Below are 27,205 nucleotides of genomic sequence, written 5' to 3' on the forward strand. Positions count from 1 at the left end.
GCGCCCTGTGCCGCCCCCGGCAAGACGCCACCCTGGGCGGCTGCCCATGTCGCCTGTACCTAAATCCGCCACTGGTTCTATGTCTACATTCTTATCTACATTTAGTAGATACAAGTAACTTTTCTAAGTAAATAAAGGTTTTCGATATGAAAGAAGTAAGCAAAGCAGGATTTAGAAAGACAAATCTCCCAGTGAACAACGTGTTCTAAGATCACCATGTTAATAGAACACCATGTGATACAGTTCCTATAGTAACGGTGTTCTAAGATCACCATGTTAATAGAACACCATGTGATACAGTTCCTATAGTAACGGTGTTCCAGGGAAGGTCATAGGAACAGAGCCTTCACAGCGTCTTCATTTGAAGGCGTAGTTTAAACTCCGCAGTCCTTGGATACGTAGATACTTGCTCATTCCCTTTTTAGATGGCTAATGGACTCTAATCGATGACGTTCTGTCCGTCGGATCGATTGTTCCCACCGGATCGATTGTTCCCATCGATTGTTCCCATCAAACCTGTACATGTCTTTATTCACCTCCTCCTCCTCTATACAAACCAACGAGGCTATGTCCCATATGGAGCCCTATGCCTATATATAGCATTACTTTTTACCAGAGCGTTATGGGCCCTTGTCAAAACTATTGCGCTATTTAAGGACTAGGGTTCCATTAGAGAAGCCTTATCCCTTCGCCATAATGATCACTCCTCCTCCACTTCCTTAATGCCTATTATAACCTTTGACCCCTCACTTCTAACTGGCAGCATGCCTCCATCGATCCTGATCCTCTAACCAAATGACATAATGACTGGACATACATATGGAGCTTTGCACGCTTACTAACAGACAGTATTGCTATGACTGGTTATTTATAGACAGACAGTAGTGTTATTACTGGTTATTTATAGACAGACAGTAGTGATATTACTGGTTATTTACAGACAGACAGTAGTGATATTACTGGTTATTTACAGACAGACAGTAGTGTTATTACTGGTTATTTACAGACAGACAGTAGTGTTATTACTGGTTATTTACAGACAGACAGTAGTGATATTACTGGTTATTTACAGACAGACAGTAGTGATATTACTGGTTATTTACAGACAGACAGTAGTGATATTACTGGTTATTTACAGACAGACAGTAGTGATATTACTGGTTATTTACAGACAGACAGTAGTGATATTACTGGTTATTTACAGACAGACAGTAGTGATATTACTGGTTATTTACAGACAGACAGTAGTGATATTACTGGTTATTTACAGACAGACAGTAGTGATATTACTGGTTATTTACAGACAGACAGTAGTGATATTACTGGTTATTTACAGACAGACAGTAGTGATATTACTGGTTATTTACAGACAGACAGTAGTGATATTACTGGTTATTTACAGACAGACAGTAGTGATATTACTGGTTATTTACAGACAGACAGTAGTGATATTACTGGTTATTTACAGACAGACAGTAGTGATATTACTGGTTATTTACAGACAGACAGTAGTGATATTACTGGTTATTTACAGACAGACAGTAGTGATATTACTGGTTATTTACAGACAGACAGTAGTGATATTACTGGTTATTTACAGACAGACAGTAGTGATATTACTGGTTATTTACAGACAGACAGTAGTGATATTACTGGTTATTTACAGACAGACAGTAGTGATATTACTGGTTATTTACAGACAGACAGTAGTGTTATTACTAGTTATTTACAGACAGACAGTAGTGTTATTACTAGTTATTTACAGACAGACAGTAGTGATATTACTGGTTATTTACAGACAGACAGTAGTGTTATTACTAGTTATTTACAGACAGACAGTAGTGATATTACTGGTTATTTACAGACAGACAGTAGTGTTATTACTGGTTATTTACAGACAGACAGTAGTGATATTACTGGTTATTTACAGACAGACAGTAGTGTTATTACTAGTTATTTACAGACAGACAGTAGTGATATTACTGGTTATTTACAAGCAGACAGTAGTGTTATTACTGGTTATTTACAGACAGACAGTAGTGTTATTACTGGTTATTTACAGACAGACAGTAGTGTTATTACTGGTTCTGGACTTAAAAGCATATGCTTAATGGAGAGTCTCTTGAAAATACTTCTTAGTCCTGGACTGGCCTTCATATGTGTTTGGGAAACTGTCCCCTAGTCTCTCGACTGAGTGATTCATATTATTCAGTCAGTACCCAGCAGCAGCAGTTTTACACTGTGTTTCTCCAGAGATCGTAGCCATTAAATCAGATTATCGTTGGATAGGGAGCCCAGCCCAGTCAACTGCTCAGTCAGGCCCAGTTTTTCCAGAGTTCCTGCCAAAATAAATACACCCAATGAAAAGTGAAATGTCCGTTTTCTAGATTTAAAGAAAAATATCTGACTCACACGATGTTCCGTGAAAAGAAAACCCCCATTGAAAACTACTGATAAAATATGCTATCAGATAATGTAAGTAAAGCAGCCAACAATGTATTTAGATCCATTCAGATCAAGCTTTCAGTTGATTCTAGGGCTATGTAGCTTTTAAAAAAAAAAGTATTTTTACCACATAGTCTAACCTAACATAAGCTTTACAACCGTGAGGCTTGACACTTTTGACAGCTGCACAACACAACTGTGTTTGATGTCTTTCCTCAGGGGCCACATTCCCCAACCCGTTGGGGCCCATTTCGCTTTAAAAAAAAACAGAACAGAACAAAGCCTCGTTTCCCTTTTATAGCTTTTACATAGAAGATTGGACTTCTGGGTAAAAGAAAGAGCGGATCAGACTGCTGAGTGAAAGGACAACTGTGTGGTAAATCCTTCACTAAAGGCCCGATAAAAAAGCCTTCCTGGAGTTGTAATGCTGACGACTTCTGTGGTATTTAGGCCTTTCCTTTCACTGGTTCACAATTCAAACTGTATCATTCCACACACCTGTCTCCCTGGAGCTGCTCAATACTTGTCTGTTTGTCTACGAGATGCTTTAGTCTGTCTTTGTGTCTGTTTGAAAATGTTACTAGCTGTCACATCACTGATTTCTCTGTCGTTGTTTCCAAGGATTTGATGGCTAGTAATGTCTCTGTGTTTTGTTTTTGAGCGTCTCATGTTGACCTTGGACTAACACAGGTCACAGCCAATCCTCTCCTCTCTTCTCCATCTCACACCACCGCCAAAACATAGCTGTAGCTGTTTAGTGTTTTTGCCTGTTTAAACATTTTTTATTATTTGATTTGTATCTGATATTTTTTCACACGGGTTGTTGAAACAAAGTTACATTTTCACACCACACGCACGTTCAATTCCCTCCTCTTTCTCTATTTCACTATACCTGATTTGTATGCAGACACACCTCTCACATTCCTGAGGGAGTAAATCCCATTGAAGCAGAAGCAAGATGAACGCTAGACTGCTCTGTTTACGTGCTTCCTGAGTAGCAACATCTGCTGCATTATAGTAACACAAGAGATCTGCAAAGACGTTACCTCGTGTTTCTCATCCTACCACACACATGGGCCTAGTCTTTCTAACAGCACATGGGCCTAGTCTTTATCTCTGTATGTAGGAGAAGACAAACACAGACAGACACACTGCTCTCTCTGACAGGGAGGAGGGCAGCTCGTCCCTCCCTTTACTACAAACTAAGGGACATTACACTCATCGTGTGTTTTTCGTTAAATCAATAGCCACTTAGGCTACATTTTATTGCAACAAGGATGAGAGAACACTAAAGGAGATGAGCTTAGAGAGAGACTACGGTCGATATACAGTACACACACGCGCACACACACGCGCACACGCACACACGCACACGCACACACACACACACACACACACACACACACACACACACACACACACACACACACACACACACACACACACACACACACACACACACACACACACACACACACACACACACAGTCTACTTCTAATAACTGTTATCCCGTGATGCCTTGCTCCAGGTTTCTCGGTGGACTCTGCTAACGACATAATGAGCCATGGGGAGCTGACCTTCATGGCGGGGGCTCCGCGAGCCAATCACACGGGAGCGGTGGTGCTACTGCGTAAAGACAACGTGTACCGCCTGGTGCCACAGCACATCCTGTGGGGAGAGGAGCTGGGCTCATCCTTTGGGTACTCTGTGGCCACGGCTGATCTCAACAGCGATGGGTGAGAGTCACATCTGCTGCTACTACTGCTATTATTGATAGCAGTGTACAGGAACGCATACACAGGTAGTCTGTAGCAATGGTAACCACGGCTCAACAGTGACGGGTGAGTAAGGTTGCAAAAACCCAGGATTTAAAAAAAATACAGTATATTCACATATATTGTAGCTTAGACCCTATTTTATATTATCTAAGGCTTTTGTGTTGTGTCGGCCATCTTGAATACAGGGTGGGTGTCATGTTTAGGCTGATAAATGTACCAAATGGTACCACAAATCAGAGAATTTTTTACTTGAATGGGAATACCCACTGGTCTGAATCAACGTTGTTCTCTCCCCTAACCCTACCACCCGTCCCCTATTTGGAGTAAACTAATGGACAACAACACTGAGGCGCTTACTTCCAGCTTATACATACTATACACATTTTACGGACACAGTATATTTTACATGAGTTATCTTGTCTTTTTTTTAAATATATTTTTAGTCCCGCCTTTCAGCTTCCCTCAACCTCAACCCCTCCCATCTATGTCTGAACACCATCCAGTTAAAATGTTTCTATTAGACATTTATTTCTTCAACTGTGCTGTGATGTTTCACAAAATGTTATTTCAGTTCAATTTACATTTAAATGGTGTACCAGCCTAAATTGCAGTGTTCTGACTATAGGTCCATTCTATCAATTCTATATCTATGATTGAAATGACACCCACCCTGTATTCATTATCATGTTGTTTCACTCTCAACCGATGGTGGAACCACAAAACAATAAACCTTAGATGATGTGAAATAGGTTATAAGCAACTACATCTGCGAATATGAAAATATAGGAGTTTAGACATTTTTTAGATAATTTATGTTAAAGGTTTAAAAAATAACATAATTTCTTATTTTAAGAAGTAAATCAATAGTTTGACAACCCTTTTAAATGATATCAAACTCAACCTTTTATCTTTTCCAGTGATGAACACGTGTCTCATGGTATGTTGCAAAATGACTAAATATTTTAGCGTTCAGGTCTAAAAAGTAACTTCCTGACCCCTTTCTGACCAAACATGTTTGGAAAGTTTTGTTAAAAAGAAAAGGAATGGCTGTCAAGAAAGTGATTGAATTCAAATAATTAGTAAAACTTCAAACGCCCTGTCCTCTCTCTCAGCTGGACAGACCTGATAGTGGGAGCTCCCAACTATTTTGACAGGAAGACAGAGACCGGAGGTGCTGTGTACGTCTTCCTCAACCGATACGGTAACTGGGAGTACGCTCAGCCAATCAGGCTCAACGGAACTCATGACTCCATGTTTGGACTGACCGTCAACAATGTGGGAGACCTGGACCGGGACGGATATGATGGTGAGGACTGACTCGGTCAAGTTAAACTTTATTTAAAGTGCATTCCTTTACAATCGACAGAGGGGACTGAGTAACTGTTCAAACATACAGTACCAGTCAAAAGTTTGGACACACCTACTCATTCAAGGGGTTTTCTTTATTTTTTTTTACAATTTTCTACATTATAGAATAATGTGTGCAAAGCTGTCATCGTGGCAAAGGGTGGCTACTTTGAAGAATCTCAAATATAAAATATATTTTGATTTGTTTAACACTTTTTTTGCTTAGTACATGATTCCATATGTGTTATTTCATAGTTTTGATGTCTTCATTATTATTCTACAATGTAGAAAATAGTCAAAAAATTAAGAAAAACCCTTGAATGAGTAGGTGTGTGCAATCTTTTGACTGGTACTGTATTATCTGTGTCCCAAAAGGCACCCTATTCCCTATGTAGTGCACTATGGTCCCTGGAGCACTATGGTCTCTGGAGCCCTATAGTCTCTGGAGCCCTATGGTCCCTGGAGCCCTATGGTCCCTGGAGCCCTATGGTACCTGGAGCCCTATGGTCCCTGGAGCCCTATGGTCCCTGGAGCCCTATGGTCCCTGGAGCCCTATGGTACCTGGAGCCCTATGGTACCTGGAGCCCTATGGTCCCTGGAGCCCTATGGTCTCTGGAGCCCTATAGTCTCTGGAGCCCTATGGTACCTGGAGCCCTATGGTCCCTGGAGCCCTATGGTCTCTGGAGCCCTATGGTACCTGGAGCCCTATGGTCCCTGGAGCCCTATGGTCTCTGGAGCCCTATGGTACCTGGAGCCCTATGGTCCCTGGAGCCCTATGGTCTCTGGAGCCCTATGGTGTATGGTCCCTGGAGCCCTATGGTACCTGGAGCCCTATGGTCTCTGGAGCCCTATGGTCCCTGGAGCCCTATGGTCCCTGGAGCACTATGGTCCCTGGAGCCCTATGGTCTCTGGAGCCCTATGGTACCTGGAGTCCTATGGTCCCTGGAGCCCTATGGTCCCTGGAGCCCTATGGTCCCTGGAGCCCTATGGTCTCTGGAGCCCTATGGTACCTGGAGTCCTATGGTCCCTGGAGCCCTATGGTCCCTGGAGCACTATGGTCCCTGGAGCCCTATGGTCTCTGGAGCCCTATGGTACCTGGAGCCCTATGGTCCCTGGAGCCCTATGGTCCCTGCAGCCCTATGGTCCCTGGAGCCCTATGGTCCCTGGAGCCCTATGGTCCCTGGTGCCCTATGGTCCCTGGAGCCCTATGGTCTCTGGAGCCCTATGGTCTCTGGAGCACTATGGTCCCTGGAGCCCTATGGTCCCTGGTGCCCTATGGTCCCTGGTGCCCTATGGTACCTGGTGCCCTATGGTCCCTGGAGCCCTATGGTCCCTGGAGCCCTATGGTCTCTGGAGCCCTATGGTCTCTGGAGCACTATGGTCCCTGGAGCCCTATGGTCCCTGGAGCCCTATGGTCTCTGGAGCCCTATGGTCTCTGGAGCCCTATGGTCTCTGGAGCCCTATGGTCTCTGGAGCACTATGGTCCCTGGAGCCCTATGGTCCCTGGAGCCCTATGGTCTCTGGAGCCCTATGGTCTCTGGAGCCCTATGGTCTCTGGAGCCCTATGGTCTCTGGAGCTCTATGGTCTCTGGAGCCCTATGGTCTCTGGAGCCCTATGGTCCCTGGAGCCCTATGGTCTCTGGAGCCCTATGGTCTCTGGAGCCCTATGGTCTCTGGAGCTCTATGGTCTCTGGGGCACTATGGTCTCTGGAGCCCTATGGTGTATGGTCCCTGGAGCCCTATGGTACCTGGAGCCCTATGGTCTCTGGAGCCCTATGGTCTCTGGAGCCCTATGGTCCCTGGAGCCCTATGGTACCTGGAGCCCTATGGTCTCTGGAGCCCTATGGTCCCTGGAGCCCTATGGTACCTGGAGCCCTATGGTCTCTGGAGCCCTATGGTCCCTGGAGCCCTATGGTCTCTGGAGCCCTATGGTCCCTGGAGCCCTATGGTTCCTGGAGCCCTATGGTCTCTGGAGCCCTATGGTCCCTGGAGCCCTATGGTACCTGGAGCCCTATGTTCCCTGGTCAAAAGTCATGCGCTATATAGAGAATAGTGTATAATTTCAGACATCTTTTAAAATGTATTTATTTATTTAACCTTTATTTAACATATAGCAATTGTTGAAACATCAACTGTCCTTAGAGAAATCATAAATCGTGCTGCCGTTGCCAGTAAAGTAAGCCAGAACGGCCCACAGGGGCTGGAGCCTGATCTCCTGATTCAGGAGTTTATATGTAATGTATGTCAATCTGCGTATCTGTCCAGACATCGCAGTGGGGGCTCCGTTTGATGGACATGGCAAAGTGTTCATCTACCGAGGCTCGTCTTCAGGCATCGACACCAAGCCGGCACAGGTGACAATTTTAATTAATAAGAAAAGCTTTATTGTCCACCCCATTTAACCCCTTCCGATAATTGACATAGTTTATACTCTGCCCTGTCAGATCCTGGACGGAGTGAACGAAGGGGTGAAACGGTTCGGCTACTCCATCTCAGGCGGCCTGGACATCGATGGGAACCTGTACCCTGACCTGGCAGTAGGCTCTCTCGGTGATAAGATGGTTCTGTACAGGTCTCGCCCGGTCATTCACGTGACCCGGGACGTGTCCATCGAACCTCAGCAGTATATTGACTTGGAGCAACACAACTGCAAGGGGAGAGATGGAGTTTGGTAGGTCGCATTCCCTTGTCTTCTTGTGTGTTCATATAGCCTGGTCGCATTCACTTGTCTTCTTGTGTTCATATAGCCTGGTTACCAGTCTTTTTTGTATTCATATAGCCTGGTTGACAGTCTTCTTTTGTATTCATATAGCCTGGTTGCCAGTCTTCTTTTGTATTCATATAGCCTGGTTGACAGTCTTTTTTTGTATTCATATAGCCTGGTTGCCAGTCTTTTTTTGTATTCATATAGCCTGGTTGCCAGTCTTCTTTTGAATTCATATAGCCTGGTTGCCAGTCTTTTTGTTGTATTCATATAGCCTGGTTGCCTGTCTTTTTTTGTATTCATATAGCCTGGTTGCCAGTCTTTTTTTGTGTTCATATAGCCTGGTTGCCAGTCTTCTTTTGTGTTCATATAGCCTGGTTGCCAGTCTTTTCTTGTATTCATATAGCCTGGTTGCCAGTCTTTTTTTGTATTCATATAGCCTGGTTGACGGTCTTTTTTTGTATTCATATAGCCTGGTTGCCAGTCTTCTTTTGTGTTCATATAGCCTGGTTGCCAGTCTTTTTTTGTATTCATATAGCCTGGTTGCCAGTCTTCTTTTGTATTCATATAGAGTGATTGCCAGTCTTCTTTTGTATTCATATAGCCTGGTTGCCAGTCTTCTTTTGTATTCATATAGCCTGGTTGCCAGTCTTCTTTTGTGTTCATATAGCCTGGTTGCCAGTCTTTTTGTGTATTCATATAGCCTGGTTGCCAGTCTTCTTTTCACCTTCTGCTAACCGTGAAGGAGTTAGTGAAAGCAGAAAAAGACTGGCAACCAGGCTATTGTGTTTCTGTTGCCTCTGTCAACTCTGTTGTTTTCTGTCATTAGTGTGAAGGTCAAAGTGTGCTTCACCTACACTGCATTTCCAGAGTCATACTCACCAGACATCAGTAAGTTACACCTCTGTTTAGAAACACTTATTTTTTCTTTGTTGAATGATGTTTGTTACTTTAGTCACTCTGTGCTTCAAATGAGCTGAGGTGTGCTGACATTCCCCTCCCTCCGTCCATCCCCTCCCTCCGTCCCTCCCTCCGTCCCTCCCCTCCCTCCCTCCGTCCCTCCCCTCCCTCCCCCCCTCCGTCCCTCCCCTCCCGTCCCTCCATCCCTCCCCTCCCTCCCTCCGTCCCTCCCCTCCCTCCCCCCCTCCATCCCTCCCCTCCCTCCCTCCGTCCCTCCCCTCCCTCCGTCCCTCCGTCCCTCCCCTCCCTCCCTCCGTCCCTCCCCTCCCTCCCCCCCTCCGTCCCTCCCCTCCCGTCCCTCCGTCCCTCCATCCCTCCCCTCCCCTCCCTCCGTCCCTCCCCTGTAGCCCTGGTCCTACTCTTCGAGGCTGACACCGAGCGCAGGAAGCTGGGCCTGCCCCACCGTGTTAGCTTCCTGGGTCGGAGTGCACAGGAGGCGGAGTACACACACACTGATGAGGTGGAGCTGAAGGGTCAACGCCATCCTGCCTGCCGGAGCGCCACCTTCCAACTACACGTACGGGCTGGTAGTCCAGAACTGATGCTTGTTGTTGTTGTTGTTGTTGTTGTTGGTTGTGTTGTTGTTGTTGTTGTTGTTGTTGTTGTTGTAGGTGTTGTTGTTGTGTTGTTGTTGGTGTTTTGTGTTGTTGGTGTTTTGTTGTTGTTGGTGTTGTTGTTGTGGTGTTGTTGTTGTTGTTGGTGTTGTTGTTGGTGTTGTTGTTGGTGTTTTGTGTTGTTGGTGTTTTGTTGTTGTTGTGGTGGTGTTGTTGTTGTTGGTGTTGTTGTTGTTGGTGTTGTTGTTGGTGTTTTGTGTTGTTGGTGTTTTGTTGTTGTTGTGGTGGTGTTGTTGTTGTTGGTGTTGTTGTTGGTGTTGTTGTTGGTGTTGTTGTTGTTGGTGTTGTTGTTGGTGTTTTGTTGTGGTGGTGGTGTTGTTGTTGTTGGTGGTGTTGTTGTTGGTGTTTTGTGTTGTTGGTGTTTTGTTGTTGTTGTGGTGGTGTTGTTGTTGTTGGTGTTGTTGTTGGTGTTGGTGTTGTTGTGTTGTTGTTTTGTTGTTGTTGTTGGTGTTGTTGTTGGTTGTGTTGTTGTTGTGTTGTTGTTGTGTTGTTGTTGGTGTTGTTGTTGTTTTGTTGTTGTTGGTGTTGTTGGTGGTGTTGTTGGTGTTGTTGTTGGTGTTGTTGTGTTGTTGTTGTTGGTGTTTTGTTGTTGGTGTTGTTGTTGGTTGTGTTGTTGTTGTTGTTGGTTTTGTTGTTGGTGATGTTGTTGGTGTTGTTGGTGGTGTTGTTGTTGTTGTTTTGTTGGTGTTTTGTTGTTGATGTTGTGTTGTTGTTGGTGTTGTGGTTGTTGTTGTTGTTGTTGGATGTGTTGTTTTTGGTGTTGTTGTTGGTGTTGATGTTGTGTTGTTGTTGGATGTGTTGTTGGTGTTGTTGTTGTTGGTGTTGTTGTTGTTGGTGTTGTTGTGTTGGTGTTGTTGTTGTTGGTGTTGATGTTGTGTTGTTGTTGGTGTTGTTGGATGTGTTGTTGGTGTTGTTGTTGTTGGTGTTGTTGTTGTTGGTGTTGTTGTGGTGTTGTTGTTGGTGTTGTTGTTGTTGTTGGTAAAGCTCTGTAGATGTTGCATCGTGTTCCAGCCCTGGGAAGAAATAGTGTTTCAGATGTGCTTTAATTTGCTTTTCTGTCAGAACTGATGAAAACAAACATGATTTAAACCCAGGTCATCAGGTCTGTTATAGTCATAAACTCCAAATATCATTTGTAGATAGATACCAATTGACTTCCATATAAGGTAATCTCATTGAAAAATCGTTGAATCATTCTTTCCGGTGCAGGAGAATATCCGTGACAAGCTGCGTCCCATCACCCTGGCCATCACCCACACTATCAGACCCCCCATGTTGTCCTCAGACACTAACCCAGAAGAACAACACACACTGCCTCCCGTGCTGGGTGTTACCACCTCCAACACCCTGCACTCTGAGGTCAGTTCCACACCAACACGATCAACTTTCATCAGAATCAAAATCAAATCAAAATTATGTCTTTGCCTTTATTTATCTTAAGTCTGTCTGATATGTTGCAGGTGAATTTCCTGAGGGAAGGCTGTGGTGATGATAATATCTGTCAGAGCAACCTGAAGATGACCTACCAGTTTGGAACCCGACCTGTAACCTCTGACCTCTTCACCCCTCTGCCAAAGTTAGTAGGAATACACCATTTTATATTGCCTAATCCCTCTCTCATATCCAGAGATGAGGCATTGAGCTACCCCCCCCCCCCCCCCCCCCATGGGCACAAACACTGTACAAACTGTTCACACACCTCTTGTTGGTGGAGAGAATTTTGCTGATGTAAAGTTTATTTCCTGCAATTCTACACATTGTGCCATGTCTAATGTCTCTCCTTGTCTCCATGTCTAATGTCTCTCCTTGTCTCCATGTCTAATGTCTCTCCTTGTCTCCTTGTCTAATGTGTATTCATGTAGAAAAGAAAAAAAAGTGACAAAAAATTACAACAATATCTATGGGCGAAAAAAAAAATCTAAATTAAAAAATGTTAGCTGACATGGGCTAGTTAATCTGGACATGACTGACCAGTAATACATAGCTCTCTAAGGTCTGTAATGTCTGACACGGGCTAGTTAATCTGGACATGACTGACCAGTAATACATAGCTCTCTAAGGTCTGTAATGTCTGACACGGGCTAGTTAATCTGGACATGACTGACCAGTAATACATAGCTCTCTAAGGTCTGTAATGTCTGACACGGGCTAGTTAATCTGGACATGACTGACCAGTAATACATAGCTCTCTAAGGTCTGTAATGTCTGACACGGGCTAGTTAATCTGGACATGACTGACCAGTAATACATAGCTCTCTAAGGTCTGTAATGTCTGACACGGGCTAGTTAATCTGGACATGACTGACCAGTAATACATAGCTCTCTAAAGTCTGTAATGTCTGACATGGGCTAGTTGATCTGGACATGACTGACCAGTAATACATAACTCTCTAAAGTCTGTAATGTCTGACACGGGCTAGTTAATCTGGACATGACTGACCAGTAATACATAGCTCTCTAAGGTCTGTAATGACTGACACAGGCTAGTTGATCTGGACATGACTGACCAGTAATACATAGCTCTCTAAGGTCTGTAATGACTGACACAGGCTAGTTAATCTGGACATGACTGACCAGTAATACATAGCTCTCTAAGGTCTGTACTGACTGACACGGGCTAGTTAATCTGGACATTACTGACCAGTAATACATAGCTCTCTAAGGTCTGTAATGACTGACACAGGCTAGTTAATCTGGACATTACTGACCAGTAATACATAGCTCTCTAAGGTCTGTAATGTCTGACACAGGCTAGTTAATCTGGACATTACTGACCAGTAATACATAGCTCTCTAAGGTCTGTAATGTCTGACACAGGCTAGTTAATCTGGACATTACTGACCAGTAATACATAGCTCTCTAAGGTCTGTACTGACTGACATGACAAGAGGAACTGATGATGTCACCTAAATGTCACCTACTAAAAGTCACCTTGTTCTTTTTACTATTACAACTTTCAATAGTACATTTAAATCCGGACTGAGTTGCTTTAAAACGTTTTTTGGGGGGGTACCCACTGTTCTCTTCTTCTGTTCCTCTGTGTATTTAATAATGAACGAGGGGGTGTGGTATATGGCCAATAAACCACAGCTAAGGGCTGTTCTAATGTACGACGCTACGCAGAGTTCCTGGATACAGCACTTAACCGTGGTATATTGGCCATATATCACAAACCCCTGAGGTGCCTTATTGCTGTTATAAACTGGTTACCAATGTAATTAGAGCGGTAAAAATAAGTGTTTTGTCACACCCAGCATTCAGGGCTTGACCCAAACACAGGTTTATAAATGTGTACATCCTCCTCCCTCCTGAGATGTGGTACAGTATCATTCCACCATTTTGTTTCACCTCTTCTGTTCCGTCATGTCTATTTCCTCATTCTCTTCTCATATCCAGAGATGATGAGGAGGTGTCAGTATTCTCTCTGTCTGACCAGAGGTCCGTGGTGATGGAGGTGACCGTCACCAACGTGCCCTCTGACCCTCTGTACCCTGAGAAGGACGGTGACGATGCCCATGCCGCCCAGCTAGTGGTCACCCTGCCAGACACCCTGTCCTACTCTGGCTTCAGGGGACAACAGGTACACTACATTGCTCTGTAGTCTGTATAAAACTGAACTCCTTGTTAAGGTGTGCTGAGCTGAGGACAGCTTGTAGAAGTAGAGTAAACACACACGCATACGGTACCTTTTAATTAACCAGGAAGTACAACACTACGAGCCAAGAGTGGATCTAACCCTGTGACCCAGCCAGCAATAACCCTGACTAACTTTGGTCACGTAATACTCAGGGCCCTATGCATGGTTACATCAGTAGAGGAGTTAACTGGCTACCGTCCATCCGGAGTTAACTGGCTACTGTCTTCCGTCCATCCTGAGTTAACTGGCTACTATCTCCCATCCATCTTGAGTTAACTGGCTACTGTCTTCCGTTCATCTTGAGTTAACTGGCTACTATCTCCCATCCATCTTGAGTTAACTGGCTACTGTCTCCCATCCATCTTGAGTTAACTGGCTACTGTCTCCCATCCATCTTGAGTTAACTGGCTACTATCTCCCATCCATCCTGAGTTAACTGGCTACTGTCTTCCGTTCATCTTGAGTTAACTGGCTACTATCTCCCATCCATCTTGAGTTAACTGGCTACTGTCTCCCATCCATCCTGAGTTAACTGGCTACTGTCTTCCGTCCATCCTGAGTTAACTGGCTACTATCTCCCATCCATCTTGAGTTAACTGGCTACTGTCTTCCGTTCATCTTGAGTTAACTGGCTACTGTCTTCCGTTCATCCTGAGTTAACTGGATACAGTCTCCCATCCATCTTGAGTTAACTGGCTACTATCTCCCATCCATCTTGAGTTAACTGGCTACTGTCTTCCGTTCATCTTGAGTTAACTGGCTACTGTCTCCCATCTGGCTACTGTCTCCCATCCATCTTGAGTTAACTGGCTACTATCTCCCATCCATCTTGAGTTAACTGGCTACTGTCTCCCATCTGGCTACTGTCTCCCATCCATCCTGAGTTAACTGGCTACTGTCTTCCGTCCATCCTGAGTTAACTGGATACAGTCTCCCATCCATCTTGAGTTAACTGGCTACTATCTCCCATCCATCCTGAGTTAACTGGCTACTGTCTTCCGTTCATCTTGAGTTAACTGGCTACTATCTCCCATCCATCCTGAGTTAACTGGATACAGTCTCCCATCCATCTTGAGTTAACTGGCTACTATCTCCCATCCATCTTGAGTTAACTGGCTACTGTCTTCCGTTCATCTTGAGTTAACTGGCTACTGTCTCCCATCTGGCTACTGTCTCCCATCCATCTTGAGTTAACTGGCTACTATCTCCCATCCATCTTGAGTTAACTGGCTACTGTCTCCCATCTGGCTACTGTCTCCCATCCATCCTGAGTTAACTGGCTACTGTCTTCCGTCCATCCTGAGTTAACTGGATACAGTCTCCCATCCATCTTGAGTTAACTGGCTACTATCTCCCATCCATCCTGAGTTAACTGGCTACTGTCTCCCATCCATCCTGAGTTAACTGGCTACTGTCTCCCATCCATCCTGAGTTAACTGGCTACTGTCTCCCATCCATCCTGAGTTAACTGGCTACTGTCTTCCGTCCATCCTGAGTTAACTGGCTACTATCTCCCATCCATCTTGAGTTAACTGGCTACTGTCTCTCATCCATCCTGAGTTAACTGGCTACTGTCTCCCATCCATCCTGAGTTAACTGGCTACTGTCTCCCATCCATCCTGAGTTAACTGGCTACTGTCTCCCATCCATCCTGAGTTAACTGGCTACTGTCTCCCATCCATCCTGAGTTAACTGGCTACTGTCTCCCATCCATCCTGAGTTAACTGGCTACTGTCTCCCATCCATCCTGAGTTAACTGGCTACTGTCTCCCATCCATCCTGAGTTAACTGGCTACTGTCTCCCATCCATCCTGAGTTAACTGGCTACTGTCTCCCATCCATCCTGAGTTAACTGGCTACTGTCTCCCATCCATCCTGAGTTAACTGGCTACTGTCTCCCATCCGTCCTGAGTTAACTGGCTACTGTCTCCCATCCATCCTGAGTTAACTGGCTACTGTCTCCCATCCATCCTGAGTTAACTGGCTACTGTCTTCCGTCCATCCTGAGTTAACTGGCTACTGTCTCCCATCCATCCTGAGTTAACTGGCTACTGTCTCCCATCCATCCTGAGTTAACTGGCTACTGTCTTCCGTCCATCCTGAGTTAACTGGCTACTGTCTCCCGTCCATCCTGAGTTAACTGGCTACTGTCTCCCATCAATCCTGAGGTAATGGAACTCTGTTGATCCTGACTGTGTTTCCTGTTTCCTGTGTGTAGGTGGTGTGTCAGGCCAATCAGAACGGCTCTCAGGCAGAGTGTGAGCTGGGAAACCCCCTGAAGAGAGGTTCTATCCTGATGTTTTACATCCTCCTCAGCACGTCTGCTATCACCATAGAGACCACGGAACTCACTGTCAACCTCCTGCTGGCTACGTAAGTCTTGGCTGGGCAACTACTTGAAGTTTAGGTCCTGAATGAGCCAGTCTCCAGGACCCAAATTAACCTAGACCTGGCCTTAAAAAATACTCAATCGATAATCTGAAAGTGCTTCTTGTTCCTGAGCTTAATATGTGTCCAGGAAACCTAAGAGTCTACATGTGTCTCTCCTCATCAGTTGGTCCATTTAACTCAGTGTTAGTTTCCTCCTAGTGTCTGGGATGTAATGTGTCCTCACTGTGTGTGGGGTTGTCTCCTCCTCAGTATCAGTGAACAGCCAGACCTGGCCCCAGTCACAGCCGTGGCTAAAGTCGTCATAGAGCTCCCTCTGGCTGTCAGCGGGTAAGTACTAACTCTATCACTAAGGATTTGTCCCACTGCTTCTCTAGTGCATCACTTCTCTCTCTCTCTTTTGCTCCCTCCCTTCCTCCTTCATTTCCTTGAAATCATCACTAATCCAACATGACTGGATAAGTGAAAGCAGAAAGAAAAACACGTGGGAAACAATAAATGTCCCAGGAAGAAAGGATAGGAAAGATGGAATACTTTCCAGAGGTATTTGAACAGGGCCAAGTTCTGTGATTCAGTACTCTATGTCAATCTGCCACAGTAAACAATGGTACCATTAACCCTCTGTCCATTAACCCTCTGTCCACTAACCCTCTGTACATTAACCCTCTGTCCATTAACCCTCTGTCCACTAACCCTCTGTCCATTAACCCTCTGTACATTAACCCTCTGTCCATTAATCCTCTGTCCATTAACCCTCTGTCCATTAACCCTCTGTCCATTAACCCTCTGTCCATTAACCCTCTGTCCACTAATCCTCTGTCCATTAACCCACTAACCCTCTGTCCATTAACCCTCTGTCCATTAACCCTCTGTCCATTAACCCTCTGTCCATTAACCCTCTGTCCATTAACCCTCTGTCCACTAATCCTCTGTCCATTAACCCACTAACCCTCTGTCCACTAACCCTCTGTCCATTAACCCACTAACCCTCTGTCCATTAACCCTCTGTCCATTAACCCTCTGTCCATTAACCCACTAACCCTCTGTCCATTAACCCTCTGTCCATTAACCCACTAACCCTCTGTCCATTAACCCTCTGTCCATTAACCCTCTGTCCATGAACCCTCTGTCCACTAACCCTCTGTCCATTAACCCTCTGTCCATTAACCCTCTGTCCATTAACCCTCTGTCCATTAACCCTCTGTCCACCTGGCCAAGATAAAGCAAAGCAGTGCGACACAAACAACAGAGTTACACATGCAATAAACAAACATACAGTCAATAACACAATAGAAAAGTCTATTTACAGTGTGTGCAAATGAGGTAAGATTATGGCGGTAAGGCAATAAATAGGCCGTAGTGGCGAAGTAATTACAATTTAGCAATTAAACACTGGAGTGATAGCTGTGCAGAAGATGAATGTGCAAGCAGATATACTGGGGTGCAAAGGAGCAAAACAATAAATAACAATATGGGGATGAGGTAGTTGGATAGGCTATTTACAGATGGGCTATGTACAGGTGCAGTGATCTGTGAGCTGCTCTGACAGCTGGTGCTTAAAGTTAGTGAGGGAGATATGAGTCTCCAGCTTCAGTGATTTTTGCAGTTCGTTCCAGTCATTGGCAGCAGAGAACTGGAAGAAAATAATTGAAGAAAATAAGAATTGGCTTTGGGGGTGACCAGTGAAATATACCTGCTGGAGCGCGTGCTACGGGTGTGTGCTGCTATAGTGACCAGTGAGCTGAGATAAGGCAGAGCTTTACCTAGCAAAGACTTATAGATGACCTGGAGCCAGTGGGTTTGGCAACGAGTATGTAGCGAGGGCCAACCAACGAGAGCATACAGGTCTCAGTGGTGGGTAGTATATGGGGCTTTGGTGACAAAACGGATGGCACTGTGATAGACTGCATCCAATTTCCTGAGTGGAGTGTTGGAGGCTATTTTGTACTTGGCACATCTAAAGCATTTTCCTTTGGGGTTTTGCTTTAGGCCACCAAGTGCTAACAGTCAGTATCTAAATAATATGTGTGAAATGCTGGATAGTGTATGTGATGTTAACAGAGGAGAGGAGAGAGGTCTACTTTCTTGGGGATCTGTTATTAATCAACCTACCAGGGTGTTTACAAACACTACAGGAACAAGATCATCCACATATTTTGATCACATTTTTACTAACACTGTAGAACTTTGTTCTAAAGCTGTATCCGTACCCATTGGATGCAGTGATCACAATATAGTGGCTATATCCAGGAAAGCCTAAGTTCCAACAGCTGGGCCTAAAACAGTGTATAAGAGATCATACAAAATATATTGCTGTGACTCTTATGTGGACGATGTTAAAAATATTTGTTGGTCTGATGTGATTAATGAGGAGCATCCAGACGCTGCACTTGATGAATTTATGAAATTGCTTCTTACAATGATTGATAAACATGCACCTGTTAAGAAACTGACTGTTAGAACTGTTAAGGCTCCATAGATTGATGAGGAATTGAAAAACTGTATGGTTGAAAGAGATGGAGCCAAAGGAGTGGCTAATAAGTCTGGCTGCACATCTGACTGGCTTACTTACTGCAAACTGAGAAATGATGTGACTAAACTCAACAAGAAGAATAACCTTTATTATGAAGCCCAGATCAATGATATAAAGAATTATGGAAAAAACTTTGGAGAACTTTAAATGAAATTTTGGGCAGAAAGACAAATTGGCCTCCATCTTTCATCGAATCGGATGGCTTATTCATCACAAAAACCATTTGATGTTGCCAATTATTTTAATGATTATTTCTTTGGCAAAGTGGGAAAACTTAGGCAGAAGAACAGAGCGACACGTTTTGCTCTTAATTGTAATTAGAGGGCTGATATAAATACTATGCATGCCAGTCTCTCTTGGCTAAGAGTTGAGGAGAGACTGACTGCATCACTTCTTCTTTTTATAAGAAACATTCATGTGTTGAAAATCCCAAATTGTTTGCATAGTCAACTTACACACAGCTCTGACACACACACTTATCCCACCAGACATGCCACCAGGGGTCTTTTCACAGACCCAAAATCCAGAACAAATTCAAGAAAGCGTACAGTATTATAGAGCCATTATTGCATGGAACTTCCTTCCATCTCATATTGCTCAAATGAACAGCAAACCTGGTTTTAATAAACAGATAAAGCAACACCTCACGGTACAACGCCTCTCCCCTATTTGACCTAGATAGTTTGTGTGTATGCATTGATATGTAGGCTACGTGTGCCTTTTAAAAAATTGATGTAGTTCTGTTCTTTAGCTGTTCTTGTCTAATGATGTTCTGTATTATGTCATTATGTTTCATGTTCTGTGTGGACCCCAGGAGGAGTAGCTGCTGCTTTTGCAACAGCTAATGGGGATCCTAATAAAATACCAAATACCAAACCTTAACCCTCTGTCCAGTAACCCACTAACCGTCTGTCCAGTAACCCACTAACCCTAACCCACTAATCAGCTAGCATAGCCAGTAGCATACCACCCTGTATCCCACTGCTGACTTGCTTCTGAAGCTAAGCAGGGCTGGTCCTGGTCAGTCCCTAGATGGGAGACCAGATGCTGCTGGAAGTGGTGTTGGAGGGCCAGTAGGTGGCACTCTTTCTTCAGGTCTAAAAAAAAAAAAAAATCCCTGTGTAGGGTGTTGTCTTTTGGATGGGACCTTAAACGGGTGTCCTGTGTGGTCTCTGTGTGGAACTCTGTGTGGTCATTAAAGATCCCATGGCATTTGCCGTAAGAGTAGCGGTGTTAACCCCGGTGTCCCGGCTAAATTCCCAAGCTGTCCCTCATACGGTCACCTAATCATCCCCAGCTTACAATTGGCTCATTCATCCCCCCCCTCCTCTCCCCTGTAACTATTCCCCAGGTTGTTGATGTAAATGAGAATGTGTTCTCAGTCAATTTACCTGGTAAAATAATGGTTAAATAACCCTAACCCTGTTTCTGTTCTGATTAAGGGTGGCCCGGCCACACCAGCTGTTCTTCAGTGGAGTTGTGAAGGGGGAGAGTGCCATGGAGACTCTGGACGATGTGGGAAGCGCTCTGGACTTTGAGTTTACGGTGATATTGATTGATTATTTACTTTTATTTGACAAATAAAACTAGCCAACAGGAAAATATCACATGGATCGTTCCACCAATTCGGTGCCTTTTGAGAAGTGAATGGAGGAATGCCCATATGCAGGACCCCCCCCGGAATTGCGGGCCACATCTCACACTATTGGATAAGTCCGACACCTTGAACAAGCTCACAAATAAATCACAGGAAAGCCAGTGAGGGCTATGGCAAAAACAGAGAGTATGTATTGTATTGTTTAAATGGCTAAATTATTTAACAATGCACCAGGAGTACTTGCTACTGTAATTCCTGAACTGCAGAGCCTGTAGATGGAGTACTTCTCAAATCCGAAATTATACTTTTCTTACAATGCTTGCTAGCTAAGCTGGTTAGCTTTCTCTCAGTCTCATTGAACACCAAATGTTACAAACACTAGCTAGATAGCTAGCCATTTAATGCCACTTAATACTTGTTTTCTTGGTGACAGTTAATTATACATTACAAACATAATTTTATCAGCTTCCCGTGAAGCGATTGTAATGACAGTTCACCACAACATACCCAATAGTTTCCTGATAAGTAAAGGGGTAGTTTCAAAACGCAGTTTGAAATAATTTTGAGGGTATTTTGCCAGTGGTTCAATGGGAAATTGGGCTTCCTGTCACGTCGGTATAAAGGGTCGGGAGACAGGCGCAGGAATGCGTAATAAGGGGATTTAATTTATCCAAATTACAGCGTGCCGTGTAAAGGCACGGGGACGAAGACCAAACAAACACGTAACAAAACACAGGGCAGAAACCCAAACAAAAGAGCGAGGAGTACCTCGAATAAATAACACAAGCGCACAATGATTATCCCACGGGACGAGACCCGTAATCATCTGCACAATCCACAAGGGCACGAAAGCCAAAACACACAGCACAGGTACTCACACGCACCAACTGACATTGTAACAATAATCAACAGTCCAATGGAAACCAAAGGGCACACTTATACAAGTACTAATCCGTGGGAATAGGGGACAGGTATGCGTAATGAAAGTTCCGAGGGATCCGTGACACTTCCCGGGAAAATGTTGTCTGAGGTTGCAAAACAGTTACCAAGGCGGCGAGGATTAGCAAAGGCTCAATTGTAAGCATATTTCAAATAATAATTTGTTTCGATCATAAAACATTTTATATTGACTGTGTTTCATTCAACTAATAAATCAATCCTCCATGTTTTGATTAGGTGACCAACACTGGGCCGTCCCTGCAGACTCTAGGCTCTGCCTTCCTCAACATAATGTGGCCTCATGAGCTGTCCAATGGGAAGTGGCTCCTGTACCCCACCGCTTTTCACTTCCAGGGCCATCCAGAAACACACTGTAGACCCCACACCTCCCTCAACCCACGGAGGTTTTCCCACAGCTCTCCTTCTGAAGACCAGCCACAGGCTACAGTACGTGTATTAGTACAGGGAAATACCTTTCTTTCTCTTTGCCAACAATACATTAGTCAATATCAATAGTAAAAATAGTATACTAGAAAATAAAGTGAAACAAAAACATAGAAATAAGAACCAGGTGAATCCAGGTGAAAGCTATGATCCCTTATTGATGTCACCTTTTAAATCCACTTCAATCAGTGTAGATGAAGTGGAGGAGACAGGTTAAAGAAGCATTTTTAAGTCTGGGAACAATTGAGACATGAATTGTGTATTTAAGTGGCTGCTGCATTCATATAGATGATGTCACCATAGTCTATGACCGATAGGAACGTCAACTGAATAATCTGCGTTCTACTGTTAGGCGAGAGGCAGGACCTATTTCTATAGAAGAAGCCCATTTTTATGAGGCCAGAAGTAGCAAATAATAGTTCAAAACGTATAATGTTCACAAGAACTTAAATTGATAAAAAGATCTAACACAACATTAGGTGAAAATATATATATTATTATGGATTTATAATCAGCTACAGTTGAAGTCTGAAGTTTACATACACTTAGGTTAGAGTCATTAAAACTCATTTTTCAACCACTCCAGACATTTCTTGTTAACAAACTATAGTCGGATAGGACATCTACTTTGTGCATGACACAAGTAGATTTTACAACAATTGTTTACAGATAGATTATTTCACTTACAGTTGAAGTCGGAAGTTTACATACACTTAGGTTGGAGTCATTAAAACTCGTTTTTCAACCACTCCACAAATGTCTTGTTAACAAACTATAGTTTTGGCAAGTCGGTTAGCACATCTACTTTGTGCATGATACAAGTAATTTTTCCAACAATTGTTTACAGACAGATTATTTCACTTATAATTCACTGTATCACAATTCCAGTGGGTCAGAAGTTTACATACACTAAGTTGACTGTGCCTTTAAACAGCTTGGAAAATTTCAGAAAATGATGTCATGGCTTTAGAAGCTTCTGATAGGCTAATTGACATCATTTGAATCAATTAGAGGTGTACCTGTGGATGTATTTCAAGGCCTACCTTCAAACTCAGTGCGTCTTTGCTTGACATCATGGGAAAATCAAAAGAAATCAGCCAAGACCTCAGAAAAAATATTGTAGACCACAAGTCTGATTCATCCTTGGGAGCAATTTCCAAACACCTGAAGGTACCAGGTTCATCTGGACAAACAATAGTACGCAAGTATAAACACCATGGAACCACGTAGCCGTCATACCGCTCAGGAAGGAGACGCGTTCTGTCTCCTAGAGATAAACGTACATTGGTGCAAAAAGTGAAAATCAATCCCAGAACAACAGCAAAGGACCTTGGAGGAAACCGGTACAAAAGTATCTATATCCACAGTAAAAACAAGTCCTATACCGCTCAGCAAGTAAGAAGCCACTGCTCCAAAACCGCCATAAAAAAGCCAGACTACAGTTTGCAAGTGCACATGGGGACAAAGATCGTACTTTTTGGAGAAATGTCCTCTGGTCTGATGAAACAAAAATAGAACTGTTTGGCCATAATGACCATTGTTATGTTTGGAGGAAAAAGAGGAAGGCTTGCAAGCCGAAGAACACCATCCCAACCGTGAAGCACGGGGGTGGCAGCATCATGTTGTGGGGGTGCTTTGCTGCAGGAGGGACTGGTGCACGAAACAATATAGATGCCAAAATGAGGAGGAAAATTATGTGGATATATTGAAGCAATATCTCAAGACATCAGTCAGGAAGTTAAAGCTTGGTCGCAAATGGGTCTTCCAAATGGACAATGACCCCAAGCATACTTCCAAAGTATGCTACCAAATACTAATTGAGTGTATGTAAACGTCTGACCCACTGGGAATGTGATAAAAGAAATAAAAGCTGAAATAAATCATTCTCTCTACTATTATTCTGACATTTCACATTCTTAAAATAAAGTGGTGATCCTAACTGACCTAAGACAGGGAATTTTTACTAGGATTAAATGTCAGGAATTGTGAAAAACTGAGTTTAAATGTTATTTGGCTAAGGTGTATGTAAACTTCTGAACTGTATAACGGGGGGTCATTTTGGACCTGGAACACAGAATGAATTAACATGAAACGAACACAACAGGAGGGTTGATTTAAAAAAAAAATTAAGCTGCAATATGTCACTTTTTGGGTTACCTGACCAAATTCACATAGATTTGTGAGTTATAGATCTGTCATTCTCATTGAAAGCAAGTCTAAGAAGCGGTAGATCTGTTCTATGTGCACTATTTCTATGCTTCCTTTTGCTTAAGTTTAGTTTTTGCTTCTTTTACTTTCAGTTTTGTACTCCAGCTTCAAACCGCTGAAAATACAATATTTTTGGTTATTGAAAATATATTTCACAGTGGTTTAGATGGTACAATGATTCTCTACGCTGTTCTTGCTTGTTTTGTCACATAAACTGAAATTAGGGGAACTATTAGAATTTTAGCAACCAGGAAATGGCAGAGCGATGTCAGTATAATGCATCTTTAAGTGCCTTTGAACTGTGTGTGGTAGTAGATGCCAGGCACATGGGTTTGAGTGTGTCAAGAACTGCAACGCTGCTGGGTTTTTCCCACGTGTACCAAGAATGGTCCACCACCCAAAGGACATCCAGCCAACTTGACACAACTGTAGAAAACATTGGAGTCAACATGGGCCAGCATCCCTGCGGAACGCTTTCGACACCTTCTAGAGTCCATGTCCTGACGAATTAAGTCTATTCTGAGGGAAAAAGGGGAGGTGCAACTCAATATTAGGAAGGTGTTCCTAATATTTTGTACACTCAGTGTACGATAAACAGAGCAGCAGCAGCATATATGCTGATTGTATGTGAGTGTGTGTGTAGAGTCAGTATGAATGCGTGTGCATGTTATGTGTGTGTGTGAGCAAATTAAGTGTGTGTGTTTGTGTTGGAGTGTCAGTGTGAGTGTGTGTGAGTGAGTGTGTAGAGTCCTGTGAGTGTGTCAGTGTGTAGAGTCCTGTGAGTGTGTCAGTGTGTAGAGTCCTGTGAGTGTGTCAGTGTGTAGAGTCCTGTGAGTGTGTAGGGTCCTGTGAGTGTGTAGAGTCCTGTGAGTGTGTAGAGTCCTGTGAGTGTGTAGAGTCCTGTGAGTGTGTAGGGTCCTGTGAGTGTGTCAGTGTGTAGAGTCCTGTGAGTGTGTAGAGTCCTGTGAGTGTGTAGAGTCCTGTGAGTGTGTAGGGTCCTGTGAGTGTGTCAGTGTGCAGAGTCCTGTGAGTGTGTCAGTGTGTAGAGTCCTGTGAGTGTGTAGAGTCCTGTGAGTGTGTCGGTGTGTAGAGTCCTGTGAGTGTGTAGGGTCCTGTGAGTGTGTAGAGTCCTGTGAGTGTGTAGAGTCCTGTGAGTGTGTAGAGTCCTGTGAGTGTGCAGAGTCCTGTGAGTGTGTAGAGTCCTGTGAGTGTGTAGAGTCCTGTGAGTGTGTAGAGTCCTGTGAGTGTATAGAGTCCTGTGAGTGTGTCGAGTCCTGTGAGTGTGTAGAGTCCTGTGAGTGTGTCGAGTCAGTGTGATAAAATAAGAGTCTATGCAGATAGTCCATGTAGCCATTTTGTTAGCTATTTAGCAGTCTTATAGCTTCAGGATAGAAACTGTAGCCTGTTGATATTTTAATTGTTTAATTGAAGCAAATGTATTCCACACACCCCATGATTGAGTCATTTTTAAAAAGGTGCAATCTGTAACTTTTATTTTATTTCCTGCAGGGTAGCGTTTTTCGTCATGACTCGTCATGACTCTTGCTCACTACATGGCACAGCCACAAAGTCATAATATCATATTTTAAACCTAACCTTAAACACACTGCTAACCCTAATGCCTAACCCTAAACTTAAATGAAAACCAAAAATCATAGTTTTGTTTTCATGAATTTGTACAATATAGTGCAAACTGAGTAAAAACTCAAACCAAGTTTATTCACCCACTGGGTCATACAGCTGCAGAGACAGGGCATGATTACACAAGCATATATATTTATAACCTTCTAATAGGTCAACGCTGTAAACATCTAGTCAGCCAATACATCTCTGTTGCTAGGCAGGAATTGATATGTTTCCTCTCACTGGTGTAGTCACAGCCCTGTCTGTTACTACAACCTTTGTGGGCGTGGGAGTGTATGTGTGAGATAGTACTGCAGTAGGAGAGACGTTATGGTGGGCCTGTCTGGCCCCTTTCCCAGACGTTTCTGCTCACGTCATCTGTTGATTTGACCTGGAGATGCATTCCTCACTCCTCCCTAGTTCCGCAGACGGCCTTCCTTATCAGAGACTAACAGTTGCCTTTCACCTTCCTCTTCAGAAATATGAAACAGAATATGAAGTTTCTACTCTCAGTAATTTTCCATATTTCTAGTCCCATCTACCCTTCATTGACCCCAACACATTGATTCCTGATACATGTCATGTAATTCATGATTTCTAGTGTGGTAACTTGAATCAGTACATTTCAAGCTAGAGTCTAACAATAGCAAATGGTTTCTTTACAGCTGGCCTATTTAAGGGGAAATCTCTCAGTTCTGCCCTCAGGACAAGACTCGTGACAGTAAACGTCAACCTGTTTGTTGAATTTCAAAATAGAAATTCAATAGAAAATAGAAAAAATATATATTTTATATTCACCTCAGTCTACAGTGCACCGGAAGAAATGATCCAAGTCTTACATTTACACAACTCTGTGGATTATAATAAATAAGTTATTGTAAACAAATATGCCGTCTTCTGTTTCCTGTCCCCGTGAACAGTTCAGGAGGAAGGGGCGATCCCACCCGGAAGAGGAGGGGCATGTGATGACCAAGGGCAGTCTGGGTAGGACCACGCCCGCTGTGGCTGCCTCCGAGAGACGGAAGTCACTCAAACTGGTGAGAGAGTGAGAGAAGGAGGGGGGAGAGAGAGAGGGCTAGAAGGTGGGGGATAGGGGGGAGAGAGGGAGAGGGAGGAGAGAGAGAGAGGTAGGAGGGGGATGGGGGGATGGAGGGGAGATGGGAAGAGAGGGAGGGAGGGGAGAGAGAGAGGTAGGAGGGGGATAGGGGGAGAGGGGGAGGGAGGGAGGGGGGGGAGAGAGGGAGGTAGGAGGGGGATAGGGGGAGAGGGGGAGGGAGGGAGGGAGGGAGGGAGGGAGGGAGGGGAGAGGGAGAGAGGGTGGGTGAGAGGTGAGAGTGGGATACGGAGAGGGGGATAGGGGGAGAGAGAGGGGGATAGGGAGAGGGGGATATGGGGGAGATAGGGGTAGGGGGAATGGGAGAAGGAGAGAGAGAAACAGAGGTAGAAGGAGGGGGATAGGGGGAGAGGGAGAGAGAAACAGAGGTAGAAGGAGGGGGGTAGGGGGAGAGGGAGAGAGAAACAGAGGTAGAAGGAGGGGGGTAGGGGGAGACAGAGAGAGAAACAGAGGTAGAAGGAGGGGGATAGGGGGAGAGAGAGAGAGAAGGAGGGAGATTGTAAACCGAACGTCAGATTCAGTTGAACCTGCACTGTAGAAATAATCTCCAAACCCCACAGCCCTGAGGGCAATGCACAACATCCTTACTGCTGGGAAGGGATACCTAGTGAGTTGTGCAACTGAATGCATTCAACTGAAATGTGTCTTCCGCATTTAACCCAACCCCCTCTGAATCAGAGATTGAATACCGACCCTGCTATTCTCATCACTTGTCCCCCCCCCCCCCCCTCGTCTGTCTGTAGGACTGTCTGTTGGGTTCAGCACGTTGTGTCCTGTTCCAGTGTCCTCTCCACAGCTTCTCTGGCTCGGCTGTCCTCAAGATCCAGGGACGTTTGTGGAACAGCACCTTCCTGGAGGTAAAACACCACATCA

At 44.2% G+C, this 27,205-nt stretch overlaps 1 protein-coding gene across 1 annotated transcript in view; it reads left to right on the forward strand.

Moving 5' to 3' along the window:
• The window catches only part of LOC139553459 (integrin alpha-7-like), a 77,220-nt gene that overhangs the window by 36,927 nt on the left and 13,088 nt on the right, over nt 1-27,205 (forward strand). Inside the window, exons 6-20 of the mRNA XM_071365802.1 lie at nt 3,975-4,182; nt 5,337-5,530; nt 7,837-7,925; nt 8,016-8,242; nt 9,105-9,166; nt 9,583-9,752; nt 11,059-11,208; nt 11,310-11,425; nt 13,246-13,429; nt 15,705-15,859; nt 16,127-16,204; nt 19,850-19,952; nt 21,181-21,390; nt 26,139-26,255; nt 27,076-27,189. Coding sequence (XP_071221903.1) covers nt 3,975-4,182; nt 5,337-5,530; nt 7,837-7,925; nt 8,016-8,242; nt 9,105-9,166; nt 9,583-9,752; nt 11,059-11,208; nt 11,310-11,425; nt 13,246-13,429; nt 15,705-15,859; nt 16,127-16,204; nt 19,850-19,952; nt 21,181-21,390; nt 26,139-26,255; nt 27,076-27,189 — 2,177 coding nt within the window. The remainder of the gene's footprint in view (nt 1-3,974; nt 4,183-5,336; nt 5,531-7,836; nt 7,926-8,015; nt 8,243-9,104; nt 9,167-9,582; nt 9,753-11,058; nt 11,209-11,309; nt 11,426-13,245; nt 13,430-15,704; nt 15,860-16,126; nt 16,205-19,849; nt 19,953-21,180; nt 21,391-26,138; nt 26,256-27,075; nt 27,190-27,205) is intronic.

The sequence above is a fragment of the Salvelinus alpinus genome, chromosome 2 (genome assembly GCF_045679555.1).
Source record: "Salvelinus alpinus chromosome 2, SLU_Salpinus.1, whole genome shotgun sequence".
Lineage (NCBI taxonomy): Eukaryota > Metazoa > Chordata > Actinopteri > Salmoniformes > Salmonidae > Salvelinus > Salvelinus alpinus.